Here is a 14,601-nt window from a genome sequence, read left to right as displayed (position 1 = left end):
AAAATTATATATAAAAACTATAAAAGTTATATCATTTAAAATTTTATGTAAAAAGTGACATAAGTAATATAATTGAAAGATTTGTTTTTTTCAATTTAAAATCCTAACCTAAATGCATATGGATTTGAGTGTTAGATAAAAACATCCAGCACCATGTCGAATTATTTTCTTTCAGCAAACTTAAATTTCAAACCTGTAAACAAAGATACCCTATATATATATATATATATATATATAACTAAAATATCATTACAATAAGTTGAATCAAAACAAGCTGAGGAAATTGCTACCTAAGGCCAAAATAATAAACATAAACCCGAACTACCAAAATTGTAAGTAACAATTTTCATTTGCATAATTTTTCTCCTCCCTATCTAATTATTAATTATGTCATCTTTGTCCATTTTTCATTTCATCCTGCTTCCTATTATTCCGGAGGGCACAGCATCCGACGGCGAAGACGATGATGAGGTAGCTGAGGATGATGATGCCGACAGCGCCAAACTTCATCAAGCTTAGGTTGAGCTGGAAGAGCATCGCCCCTTTGCACGATTCACAGTTGTAGCACAAAATGTTGTCATCGTTGCTCCATGCTCCGCAATCAGGATTAATAGTATTATTTTTGGCCGTGCTAGACTTGTCCGTCGCCCTCCATTTTGTCGGGCTCACGTATTCGAATTTGCACTCATTTGGGGGCTTGCAGCAGCCGGACTGCACCCATCCAAAACTATCTTTCAATTAGTCTATATATGGATAACTTTGGCTTATTACTTGTATTTTTAACTTTATCTTCGTACTATTTAAAATATATATATATATATTTAAAATTATTGTGAATTTGTTCAATCAATCAAAAAATTTCGATAAAATTCTTAAATAGTATTACAAAAAATACAATATATCTATTAAAAAAATTAACAATTCAATACAAAATATTATTTTTTTTTTATATTAACAATACATTTTTTTTCATATCTAACTTAAAGAAACACTTCAAACTGAACACATACAAAACAAACACACCCTATATCCCACAACTGTTTTGTGTTTTTTTAGGTACATTGTATAGTTTTCATCGTGAAATGGGAAATTATAATCTTTGTTTGATCTCTAGCTACCCTTGGTTTATCTCATTTTCTTTATGTCTCGATTTTTGTAAGAAAAATTCTTATGATTTGAATAATATACTTCCTCCGTCTCATGTAACTGTAGACACGGAAATTTAGATAAAGTATAATTAGTAACTAATTAAGAAATATATTAGTAAAAATAATTATTTAGTAAAAATAATTATAGATTATGATTAAGATAACTAGATAGTTTAATTAAGATTAAAAAAATTTAAATTTTAAATTTTAAAATATGATTAAAGTGTATAATTAATTTTTCAAAAAAAGAAAGGACAAATTATGAGGGATGGACGAAAATAGAAAATAGGGACAAATTATGTGGGACGGACAAAAATAGAAAATAGAAACAAGTTACGTGGGACGGAGAGAGTGTATATATATATATATATATATATATGGTTTATGTAAAGAATTATGCTGAATTATTAACCATTGAAGGTTGTAGAAATAAATAATAAAAGAAAAAATGTGTAGAATAATATAATGAAAAATTGAACATATATTCCGGCCGATATAAATTGCTAATTTAGTGGATGTAATGTTGCTTCCAAGTTCAAAATTATAGCCCAAAAATATGATTAAAATCAAGTGGTGATCAATCATATTTTCAGAACCAACAAAATAATAATAATAATAATGATAATAATAATAATAATAATAAAGATTCGTCTAACAAAATGAATATATTGTTTAATAAACCTTTATATAAACAATACTTTAATTTTTTTACAACATTCAAATTTTATTAAAATATCATATTAATCATTTTTTATCTTACAAAATATCAAATTAAATAAAAATTTTAATTATATTATCATAAGAGTTGGGGTGCTGAATTAACCCGTAATGAATAATTAAAATTCTATTATTTTAATTTTTATTATTAAATAAGATAATTAATATATTTGTATGTATCTAGTTGTTAAACATCAGCATGGTTGCGTGAACTAAAATATTCAGCACCTGATCCAAGTTGTTACATTATTTTGAAAGTTCTAAAATTATTAATTTAGCACCAGATTCAAATTATATTATTTTCAATGTTTTAAAATTCTAAAATTTCTGTTTAAACAAAATCTATTATATGCTCATCTATTATGTAAAAATAAACTTATTTGATTTGGACACAAATTTTAATTCAATGTATTTTTTTTAGTCTTTCATAGTATAAAAAAAAAAGTATGATTTTTCACTTTTAAAAAAAAATAGATATATATTTTTTATAACATACAAAAAAGACTTTTATTGAAAACCATAATTATTTGGTTATATATGCCTACATATTAAGAGTGTATTTCTCATGTGCAATTTTACAGACTGGGTTTGGAGGACAGTGGCTGATAGTCTGTTTTTTCTTTTTTTTTTATAATAGAAATAAATAAAAATTTAGAAATATATACATAGATATAATATAAATTTATAATCAAGATATATAAATTAATTTACATTTATATTATTATATTCATTACCATCAAATTAGTACACATCAAAACTCTTCAAACACAACCTAAACCTAAATACAAAATAATCGTATAAATTCAAACCCACTTCAAAATTCAAATGAAAATCAAATTCAAATTCAAATTTATGGAAAAGCCCTTAAAGAAACACACTCTAAGTTCATGTAAGCACATCACAATGAATAATAAAATTATTATTAGTTTCGCAGAGAATAATCTCTTAGGCATGGGATTTTAGGTATGCTTTTTTTTTTAGATTTCTTAAAATTTAAAAATAATAATTTGATATGATATTTATATTTTTATAAAATAATATTAATTATAGAGTTTTTTAAAAAATAATAATAATATGGAAGGAAAATAGTGTAAATTTCAGGTGCGTACCTGCAGAGGATTTAGGGGTTTGGAGTAGAACTCTCGGGCGGACATGGCGGCATGGTCGTCCGCCATGGATCGGCAGATGTTTTCCTGAATCAAGCACCTCTTCATCGTATCCCAATGTCCGAAAACCCTATTTCTCAGCCATTCTGAGTACCCTTCCGCCCTGAACTCCACGTACGCTTTCCCTGGGATCGCCTCCACGCCGGACCTCCCCTCCCGCACCACCGCCAAGGCCAGCGCCGTCGCCGCCATAATTCCGGCGATCGCCGCCGACATCGCCGCCATGTACGCCCACGTCAGCCACGTCAGCCGTAGGGCGGCGCCCAGCAGCCCCGCCGCCGAGATCACCAGGACCGCCACCGACAGCGTCACCAACGGCGCCTGCAGGAACCGGCCGCAGTGCGTGGCGGAGACGCGCCACGCCCACGCCGCCGCGACGACCATCGGAATCGAGAGGAGGAGCGAGAGGAGGTTGAAGATTGCGAGCAGGCAGTTGCTAACGTGCGCCATTCATTCATTAAATAATTTGGCTTATTGATTTTTTTTTTTTTTAAATTAATTAATTTAGTTTCTGGTTTCTGCAATCGATTGATTGATGAATAATGTGGATGGATGGATTGCTAGGGCCGCCGGAGACGGTGGTTGCGGTGGTGGCGGACGTCGGCGGAACAATTTTGGGAGGATATGCCATTGCCATGTGAGTAATGCGTTTGAGTAATTTGGGTGGTGTCGGAGACCGACAACCGCGGCTTGCCTGAGAATGGCTGCGCTCATTTTTAGCCGTCGGATGAATGATGCTTTGATCGTGGCCCTTGGAAGTTTAGGGAATGTTTGGTTACGGTTAGAAATTTGATTTTATTGTTTGGAATGTGATTTAATTTGATTAATGATTGAATTAAGACACTATTTGATTAAAAATATATATTAAAATATTTTAAAATTTATAACCAATAAAACATATTTAATATGAATACTATATTGTAAAGAATAATATTATACTTATATAATTATACAAATAAAAAGTACTCATTCCTTCGTAAAAAAATAAAAATTAAAAATTAAAAAATGAAAAATTAAATATACTCATTTGTATTTGTCATTGATTTTAATAGAATATTTTTTTTGTTACTTTATGATTTTTATAATAGAAAATATAGAAAAAATTGTATAAAACTAGAAAAAACATTAGGACTTTTTTTGTTTAACAGGCGAAAAAAATATTTTTTTTTTCCTTTATGATAGAGAAAAGCAGAGAAGACGATCAGTAGGTTTAATGGGTGGCGGTGGAAATGGAGATATTTTCGTCTAAATTTGAAGGACAATAAGAGACGGGGGTGGGAACTCATACAGAAGAGTTTCGAGACCAGGTCTGAGGGACAAGAGAAGCTATGTGAAAGCAGTTAAGGGTTCGGATGAAATTTTCTTCGGGGAATCAGGTGGAACGGTTCCATCGGCAAAGGAGTGCGTCGACCTCGTGGAACTGGCCCCAAATCCAGAAATGGTGGAGGTGCTAAAAGCTTCAACGGTAGTTGGAGTTAGAGACTTATTATCCTTGAAAACTCTTTCGAGGTTAATGTTTGAAAGTCTGGATCAGTGTTCTAGTCTCTCGTATATGGGAGGAAGGTTGTTATTGACTGAATTTGATTCTTTGGAAGCTAGAGATGAATTTCTGAAAATTTCAGACCCTTCGTGCTAACAACAGTTATTATGGAAAAAAACAGTGGGACTCGGGTTTAAAGTCATTCCAACGGATAGAATGGATTAAGGTGAGCTGCTTTCCGATACAATCTTGGGGGGAATTTCATTTCGTAGATTAGTTTCGGAATGGGGAGAATTCATTGGGTTGGACGAAAGTACCAAAGAACGAGCTCGTTTAGATTCTGCTAAAATCCTCGTGTTATTGGGGAGAAAGGTGAGGGTGCCAACGACATTCCACGTCTTGGTAGGAGGAGAGGTACTCGCTGGGGTTAAAGGTGGAAGAAGCAGAAAACGTTATCAACTTAGATTTTATCTGGGAGAATCCTAGCGCAAATCGAGATAACCTTGAGTTGTGTCCGTTCGCAGGTACTCATAGCTTAGTTGTTAATTCGGCTCATAAGGGAGATTCAAGGGAGAATATCCAGGATATTGTGCTGCAGGACTCTATCGGTGTCGTGCCCCACGGAGGGGCAAATGTTTTGAAAATAGGAAATTTGTGGCCTATTGAGTTGGAATTCCAGAGTCCGACAGGGGTAGAGGGGCAGACAGTCGTCATATAGTGATGATTGACAAGGGGTGAAGAATGGTGACTCTAGGTGGTAACAACAAGAAAACATATAATCTTAAAGATAAACTTGGACGTAATAAGAAGTGAAAAAATAGCTCTCTTGCTCAAAAGGGGTAGAGGGATAGCTACGTCATCCTGGTTGTGAGGCTTCAAAGAAGCTCGTCAATCTAGCTCTTTGGATGGCCGAAGCGGGAAGTAGGATTATGTTAATAAAATTTTAAAGAATGCTTTTAACAAGGGTTCGGAGGACCTTTCAAAGAATAGAAAAGATGTATTTGTTAACATAAAAGAGAGGTTGGAGGCGGGTTTGTCAGGGTGGGTTGGTAGTCCAAAAAATTTCATCGAGGTTTGTTCAGAGCCAAGTGCCGTAAGGAGGGAGAAAATTATGAAAAAATGAATGAAAAGGTAAGTAGCGTGAAAGTAAGGGGTGATAATGCCGGAGGGGGAAGCGTTCGAAGGTGAATGATGTAAAGAGTCTAAACTAGGCATGGAGGTGGTTTCAGGGAATCTCTCTACGGAGATATTGGATGGAAATTTGATTACCAATCCGGTGCGATTATCAGTTTTAGCCCGCGAAGAGCAACCAAAAGGGGGCACGGTAAACCATTCGCAAGGCTCAAAAAAAAAAAAAAAAAAAAAAAAAAAAAGATAGCTGTTTGGACAGTATGGAAGATAGATTGGAAGCACAGAAAATATCTAATTTAGCAAGACGATTAGGATTGGAAATAGTAGATGTGGAAGAAGATTGCTATCTAGCGATGATAGAAGAGAGAGTTAATAAAAGGCTTATAGTGTCTGAGATATTTTCTGGTTCTTTATGAAGCTAATCATTTTGAATACAAGAGGGTTGGGGGTTTGATGACTCCAATATAAGCATATTCTTAGCTTGAGAAAACTACGTATTACTTGAATTTCTATATAAAAACCATCACAATAACTGGTTAATGGCATACTTTATTGATCTATATCGCTTGGCATGATCCAGAGTTGGTTTGTCGAGATTATTAATGATTTTTGCCCTTTTAAGCGGTATTTTGGTGCCAAAAAAGCTAAGACAGACGCCATAAGCGACAACCATATTCGCTCACAAGCGGTGATTCCATCACCTAGAAAACTAAGGCAAGAGAGGCAAGCGGTAGCTTCCACCGCTCACAAGTGGCAATCTCTCCCGCTCGCAAGCGATGGCCCAGACACCCACCACTACAGAGTGATATCAGTCCAACTCAAATATTGACTAAGTGGTCCTACTGCAGCGGTACAGCCATTCCATTACCAGCCAACACAAGCAAGCCTGTCTAGCTGCGCTGATGCCCTCCAGTCATCCGGCAAACGAGGAAGATCTGGGCCCTTACAAATCCATACAAGCAGAGCGAGCACACTATGGGTTATGGCCAGCAACTGCCTCAACAGAATAACCGTCGTCAAATGCCTAACTGCCTAGCGGTTGAAACCACCGTATAACTGCTTGTAACCGCTACTTTTACCTACTATAAATAGAGCCAGATATCTGTATGTAGATATACTTCGATTGGAGTATACTAGCGATTAATTTTCTTGTGCATTCTAGTTGTCTTCCTGTTTTCCGAGAGCTCCAACCCTGTAAGGGAGTTCTCCACAAGAATGGCCAAGGGAGTGGGGATTCCCCTTCTCCCTTGGCCAATATTTTGCTGCTTACTTAGTGTAGTTTTATTGCTTTCGTTTACAGTTTTCTATAGTTAGAACTTCCAGCTTTACTAGTAAGTAATGAAATATCATTTAATTCTTCATACCCAATTCTTTCATACTTTTTCATACTTATATGAATCTTGATTGTAAAGAATTTTGTCTCACTGGTTTAAAACACAGAAAAATTGTTTATCTAAGTCTTGTCTTTTGCCACAAGCATTTTCAAGGTAGTTCAATGTAGTTAAGTACGCAATAGCCTTGTCGACCTGCTTAACTACTGGTTTGAATTCAATTTTGATTAAAAAGGGGTAACAGAAGGGTAAAGCCACTAATGAGACAGAATTTGGAAAAATTAATAGGGCATAGGCGGTGGTCTATTAGGTCGCAGAAATTCATAATGAAAGTAAGGTTTCTTTCTTATAATGTTTCGATTCTGAGTGTCATTGAAATCTTGTTGTAAATCCCTTAAGGTCAGATACCAGTGATAAGAATTCTCTATAGTCGGGTTTATATAATTACATCCTCATCTCTCCCCGTTTTCATATTATACATATACATCCGTTAACACAGCAACATCGCTCATTCATTTCATCCAGGAAAACCTAACCATTAAGTAACGCACAGTCCAGACACAACAATTCTCATTCACTCTTTACCGCTCACTCTATATACATAAGTACATGCATTGTGCCACTCGCTCATGTCTCATCCGCTCTTCCCTAACTGGCACTTCACCGCTTACCTCCACGCCGCTTGCCTCCACAATATTTTACCGCTTTCACTTACCGTTTTCCATACAATAAGAATTTTTGATCCGTTGCAAAGCAGGTCCCTTTACTGCATTCTCTGCCGCTTTTACAAGATCTGTACTCAAGTTGAAATTCATGATTTAAAATTCGTGTGTTCGACCTGAAAAATCACCAGTAGAAGAGTATAAATAATTGTGATAACTACTCAGGGTCTACAACCACAACCTTTTACCATATCTGACCACTTTCTCATGTCATTCACACCTCAACTTTCGAATATAAGGTGGCCAAGCTTGTACGATCAGAACATCTAGATATTATTTTATTCAGGAATCGAAAATACAATTGTACGGGGAGCAGTTAATTAGAGGATTATGCGGTCAGAGAACTATGGAGTTCTGTGGGAGTCCAGCACAGGGATCATCAGGTGGACTATTGTGCTTTTGGGATGTGGCGTTAGATCTAGAAGTAGTTGAAATTACGCATCAAATTATTTGTCTTAAAGAAGACAGGGTTGGAAAGCTAGAACATTTTAATTTGGTTAATGTCTATGCCCCGAATGAAGTAAGTGCTAGAAGGGGGGTGTGGGGTTGCTTGAGAGAAAAATGGGAGCAAGGGGAAGGTTGGTGGTGCTTGGAGGCTTATTTTAATTCCATGTTATATGAGGAATAAATTATAGGAAACAGTGACAATGAAAAATCCAGACTCGAATTTATAGAGTTTGTAAATGGGATGAATTTGGTGGACATCCTGATGGTGGGACAAAATTTTACCTGGTATAAAAATAGAGGTCAATCTTTTTTTTTCGGCTAGATAGATTGTTGTTGAGTGTGGATTGGGTGTCGGAAGAAAATAGGTGGACTCAGATAAGTAAGGGGAATTGTTTGTCTGACCATATTCTGGTTTCTTTGGAGATTAGATCCAAAACTTTTTTGATTCTTCAATCACTGGATTTGGGATAGGAGTTTCTGTAAAAAAAAAAAATTAAGGATAAATAGAGAGGATGATCAGTAAAGGCATGGAGCAGCAGGGATGCTGGAAAAAATATTATCAGATCTTAAAAGGGCTATCAAATGGTGGAAAGAATATAATTAGGGAAAATAAAAATCTCAAATTAATAAAATAGAAAGAGAGTTGAAAGAGCTTGAAATCTGTTTAGAAATGAGGCTAGGTAACGTGGATCTTGTAAAGGGTTGTTTAAGAAAAAAAAAAAGAATTGTGGCGGACTCACTTTAATGAAGAGAGCTCATAGAGACAAAAGTCGCAGGACTTATGGATAAGAGAAGGAGATAGGAATACAAGATATTTTCATATTTCCTGTAAAATCAGGTATTCAAAAAAATGGATTGTACAAATCACTTGGAATGGAGAATCTTGGGAAGGACCAAGTCGTATTAGATCAACGGTTGTGGAATACTTCAAAAATAATTTTGAAGAAAGGTTGGGAAGTTGGCCTCAACTATCGGCGTTAAAACAATGTAGTGTTTCGGATGAATCGAAGGCGTGGCTAAATCGTTTAATAGATGTAGAAGAAATTTGGATGGTTGTTCAAAGTTGTCAAGGTGAGAAAACTTCAAGCCCAGATGATTTTAACTTGAAATTCTTTAAAACTTTTTGAGAGTGTATGAACAAAGAGGTAGTGGATGTGGTAAATAAGTTTCAGGATGATCTCCAAATTCCTCAAGGTTACAGGGCAACTTTTATTTCTCTCATTCCTAAATCAACTTCTCCGACTTCATTTGATTATTTTCAACCAATCACTCTAATGGGGAGCTTGTACAAGATTATAGCTAAGACCCTTAATCTCATAATTTGGAGGGTAATGTCGGAGCTTGTACAATATTATGGCTAAGACCTTTAGTCTCATAATTTGGAGGGTAATGTCGGAGCTTGTACAAGATTATGGTTAAGACCCATAGTCTCAACAAATGATTTTCATTAAAGGTAGATATATGTTGGATTGCATTTTTATTACGTCGAAGACATGCCAGTGGGCCAGAAAAGCAAAGATTCAAGCCTATATATAAAATTAGACATTTCCAAGGCCTAGGATAGCATATCTTGGCGTGCGTTGGAAAACTTGCTTATTCGGATGAATTTTAGTGATAGATGGATCCTCATGGATACTTAAATGTATTAAGTTGTATCTGCGGCAGTGTTAATCAATGGGTCCCCAACAAATTTTTTCGAAATTAAGAGAGGATTACGCAAAGAGGACCCATTATCTCTATATTTGTTCCTATTAATGGCAGATATTTTGTGTACTTTGATCGAGCCATTGATCCTGACCTGCTGAGAGGAATTAAAGTGGGTGAGTTGAAGAAGGTAATTAGCCATATTCAGTATGTTGATGACTCAATTTTATTTATAGAAGCAGACTTGGTTCGGATGGTGGTTCTTAAGCGGATTTTGTGGATATTTCGGGTTTGCACTAGCTTGCTGGTGAACCTGTCAAAAAACAAAGTGCATGGTGCGAATGTCAGAAATGAAGATCTGTCAAGAGGGGGAGAATTCTGGGTTTTGGAATAGAGCAATGGACGTGTCAATATTTGGGATCGCCTATTAGGGGGGAGATACTTTGCGACCAACCTATGGAATATGTTGCTGACGAAAATGCAAGCTAAATTGTCTCAGTGAAAAGGAAAGTTGTTATTGCGGGAAGGTAGAGCATGCTTGATTAAAGTTGTTTGTAATGTCTTTCCCAATTACCCTTTTTTTTTATTTCGGATGCCGATAGGAGTGGCAGATAAAACAGAGGAGATAAAAAAAAAAATTGGAGGGACGGAAAAGATAAAACTAAGTTGAAATTAGTGAGGTGGGGCCTAATTCAGTGTCCTAAGGCTTTGGGTGGGTTGAGGATGGAAAATGTCTCTTTGTCTAATTATGCGTTACTATACAAATAAAATGAAGGTTCCAATGAGAGAACCAACTGTGGAAACAAGTAATGGAAAGCTCGGGTGCAACCAGTGGATATTTACTCCTAAATTGATTCCTGAGTTGATTATGATAAAAGGATCACTGTGGTATCATATGGGAAGAAGTTGGCAGAAATTTGAAAGTAAACTGCAGGTAGGAATGAATATGCAGATTGGTCTTGGAGATGGTTGTAGAACTATATTCTGGCAGGACTATTGGGTAGGGAACGCCAAATTTAAAGATCTTTTTTCGCGTATTTTTGCATTATCAATGCAAAAAGAGAGATAGGTCTCTTCATTCGGGGAGGGGTCAGATGGGAAATAGAGATGGTCGATCCAATTTCGTAGAGAAATTTTTTCCAGGAAAGTGGATAGAGTGGTTTGGACAGGTACATCAAATAATTTTTTTACGACGAGGGCTGGCAGCCGAACAATACAAGAAAACTATCACATTGATCTAATGGCATATATTATTTGGAAAAGTTCAGATCTGCCTAAAGTGCAAATCCTAGTGTGGATAATTCTAAATAAAGGGATGTCCGTCCATTTAGAATTGATCAGGAGGGGCGTGTTGATCATAAGGGGTGGAGTGCCCGTTATGCGGTTCAGAAGATGAGGATTCCGATCACCTTTTCATTCATTGTAAGTTCACATATTCATTGAGGTTGACGGCTTTAGGGTGGTTTGGAATTTCATGGTCCACGCCAAAAAATGTCCAGGGATTGATTTTAAGTTTGAAGTATTTACAGAAGCGTAAATCACATGAAGGTATATGGGAGATTCTTTTCTTTTCTATGATCTGGTATGTTTGGGTGTCGAGGAATGAGTTAGTCTTTCAAGGTAAATCGATCTTTGAAAATGGCATGACCGAGAGATTAAAATGGATTGCATGGAAATGGTTCAATGCAAATCATCCGGGTTCAGTCAGTCCTGTTGTGATATTTAATAAGAATTTAGACCAGTTGCAAATAGTTCCAAAAGAAAGAAGAATTGTATGCAGAACTAATTTGAATTGGTTCCTTCTGTCAAAAGGGTGGTGGAAAATTAATGTGGATAGATCGGCTTTAGGATGTCCTAGGAAAGCAGGGGTAGGGACAATGGTCCAAGATGATACATGAGTGATCATCCTGATGATGTCAAAATACATTGGTGTAACTGAATCGATAATTGCGGAGTTGGAGGCGGTGTGACAAGTGTTGGAGGAAATTTGAATCTCGGTGGGGTTTCCAATTCCGAAACTGATATTGAAAAGTGATTTGTCAACAATCTTGTTGTGGCTTCGAAGAAAATTCCAATACCCGTGGAGATTGGATGCCAAAATCCAAATAATTTTTAGTTTCTTTGCGTAATGCAATTCGGCTGATGTTCACATTTTCATATAACAAAATGCTTTGGTTGATAGGTTGGTGAAGCAAGGGGCAAATGGAGGAGCAGATATGGTGGTATGGTTATGACTGAGAATATTAAGTTATGGTTAGCATGTACTTTCCCTCTTATATGTGAAACCTGCTGTAGGAGGATGTTTTATCTGTTTTGGTGAGTAGATGCTAAGAAACCGCTTAATGTGGAGAGATGAAGGATTTGCAACATTTTACTAAAGGTAATCTAATGAAGTTTATTGAGGATTGGGAGAAGACTTTTAAACCTGATTGAGAGACTGGATAGAAGAGAAGTGTTACATACTAAACTAATTGGAAAAAAAATATTTGAACAAAAGATTGGAAATGTTTAGTATATTCATTTGGCAAACAAAGCTACTACATTGTGAAAATTTGAGATAGATACGGTGAAAAATAGAGGCCTATTACTATAGAAATTTTGTTGAATGGTATTATATTTTTAATATTTCAAATTAATCTATTTATTTTGTCTTTAGTCTTTTCGAAAGTAATATATCTATTTCATTGTAAGTAACTGGGTTTCGTACGTAATGTTAAAAAGAATTTACAACTTACATATTATTATAATAAAAAATTATATCATTGTTTAATACTAATATCCATAATTTTTAATGAAAAAGTAAAAACGATATATACATATGATATTGATGAAATATTATATTTTATGGTAGTTTTTAACAATATTTTATATTAACTTAAATCAAATAATTAATTTATTAAAAAAATTTATATTGCTCCCTCCGTCCGCCAAATTTATTCCCACTTTCCTTTTTAGTACGTCCACTAAATTAATCTCAGTACAAATTTTGGCAAAGTTAACAAATCAACATGTAATTATTACTCTCCATTGAATATTTATTTACAGCAAATATCACTAATTTTATTACATTCTCTCTTTTTTTATTTTACTTTTTAACTAAATTTTCAAAAATACCCCCAACTATATATCATTTTTTCAATAAAATATTTATTTTTCTTAATTCTCGTACCGAACCTAAATGTACTAATTTTAATGGATGAAAGGAGTATGTTAAACTAATTAATCAATATATATTGTTTGCGATGTTATTCTCTTTTAACTGTTTTGACGATATTTAGTTTCTTTATTTCAATATTTTTCATTTTTTTTATTCATTTTACATTGTCTGTTAATTTTTTTTCTAGAGTTTATTGTAAGATCTATAAGAATAATATCTATTTATTATTTAAATATTTTTTATTAACAACTTTTTTTTAAAAAAAAATAATGACTAGTGATATTTAAAATTTTGAATCATTTATGTTAGATATTTATTTTGAAATATTTATTATGTAGACTCTAATATATAATTATTTTTATGTTAAATATATAAAACAATAATATTTTTGAAAAACTCATGACTTGGGCCGCTTGGCTCGCCACTTGTCAGTGGGTTGGATTAAACTGCTTAAATCTTAGTCCATTTACCGCAAATTAGCCGCAAATAATTCATTTATTTGCAAATTATAGTAAATTATGATCTAACCCGCCAGTTTGACAGCTCTATATAAATATGATATAATAAAGATAATTTAGTAATATAATATTAAACAGTTATATATTATTAATGTGGTCATCATCTATCGGAATCCTTCCTTCACAATGGTTGGAAAATTGTATATTTTTTTGGAATATAAAGTTCAAATAGGAAACATTTGTATGGATATTTAAAAAGAATAAATACTAAAGATTAATTAAAAATAAAATATATTAAAATAATAATATTAATATTAATAAAAAAATACATTATAATTAATAATATATCAATAATAATAAAATATTATTTTTATATATTTGTATTTTAAAATATAAATTAATTATTTTAATTAAATGAAATTTTTATTATTTGAGTATAGGTGATACTTTAAATTTCAATTTTTAAATAGTCAACTAGTTTTTTTGAATAATGGTAATACTTCAATTTTAAATTGGAGCACTCAAATTTTTAATGGTAGCATAATTATTAAATTATAAAAAAAAAAAAAAATTACCGAATAAAATAACCGTGGCAGCATACCACCACTCCCTAATACTTCCGTCTGCCCTTGCTTGTAGACATTTTTGAATAAATGACTAAAGTATTTATGTAAACAAAGTATTAAAGTAGTGGAGCTGTACTATCTACGGGTAGATATAAATTTTATTGAAGAGTGAAAATTAATTATTGTTATTAAATATATAATATTTTAATATGAGAATCATTTAAATAAATTAAAATATTTAATACGATTAATTTTTGATATTTTAAACATTGGAGATTAATGAATTCTATCTATTAAATATAAATATTGCAAAAATAATTTTTATATAGTATTAGTTGTATTTATTTATATTTTTATAAGCAATTTTTAAATTATAATTCAGTTGAAAATTGTGTCCGTAGAAAATTTAAAATAGCTAACAGAGTTAAAGTCAAAATTCATTATCTTGTCACTGTCATTTTAATATAATTAAATTATAAAATAAGTTTTTCATTCGGAATATTATGCCGTATTTTTATCTGTTAACTTATGCATAACTCATTTATAATACAAAATTATTCACCCATAATTTTACTATCATTATTTTTTAGTCTTCATGTCCAAATAATATAATATATCAACAAAGAAAGTAAAA

The 14,601-nt window shown here is 33.5% G+C and overlaps 1 protein-coding gene across 1 annotated transcript; it reads right to left on the bottom strand.

Annotated features, from left to right (window-relative positions):
* Positions 1–390: 390 nt before the first annotated feature.
* Positions 391–3,481, bottom strand: LOC127248494 (tetraspanin-8-like). The gene is made up of 2 exons (XM_051270857.1): positions 2,975–3,481; positions 391–711 (listed from the first exon to the last, which is right to left on the bottom strand). The coding sequence occupies exons 1-2, from the start codon at positions 3,479–3,481 to the stop codon at positions 391–393; spliced, it is 828 nt and encodes a 275-aa protein (XP_051126814.1).
* Positions 3,482–14,601: the final 11,120 nt, after the last annotated feature.

The sequence above is a fragment of the Andrographis paniculata genome, unplaced genomic scaffold (genome assembly GCF_009805555.1).
Source record: "Andrographis paniculata isolate CXL003 unplaced genomic scaffold, ASM980555v1 Contig34END, whole genome shotgun sequence".
Lineage (NCBI taxonomy): Eukaryota > Viridiplantae > Streptophyta > Magnoliopsida > Lamiales > Acanthaceae > Andrographis > Andrographis paniculata.
Note: the sequence above shows the minus strand (reverse complement) of the source record. Positions and strands in the feature narration are given on the sequence as shown.

Bases quoted from the DNA above. Each gene is read 5' to 3' on its own strand.
- LOC127248494 (XM_051270857.1), bottom strand. From the start codon at position 3,481: ATGGCGCACGTTAGCAACTGCCTGCTCGCAATCTTCAACCTCCTCTCG. The intron at 712-2,974 runs GTACGCACCTGA...GGATGGGTGCAG, and splicing joins AACCCCTAAATCCTCTGCAG to TCCGGCTGCTGCAAGCCCCC.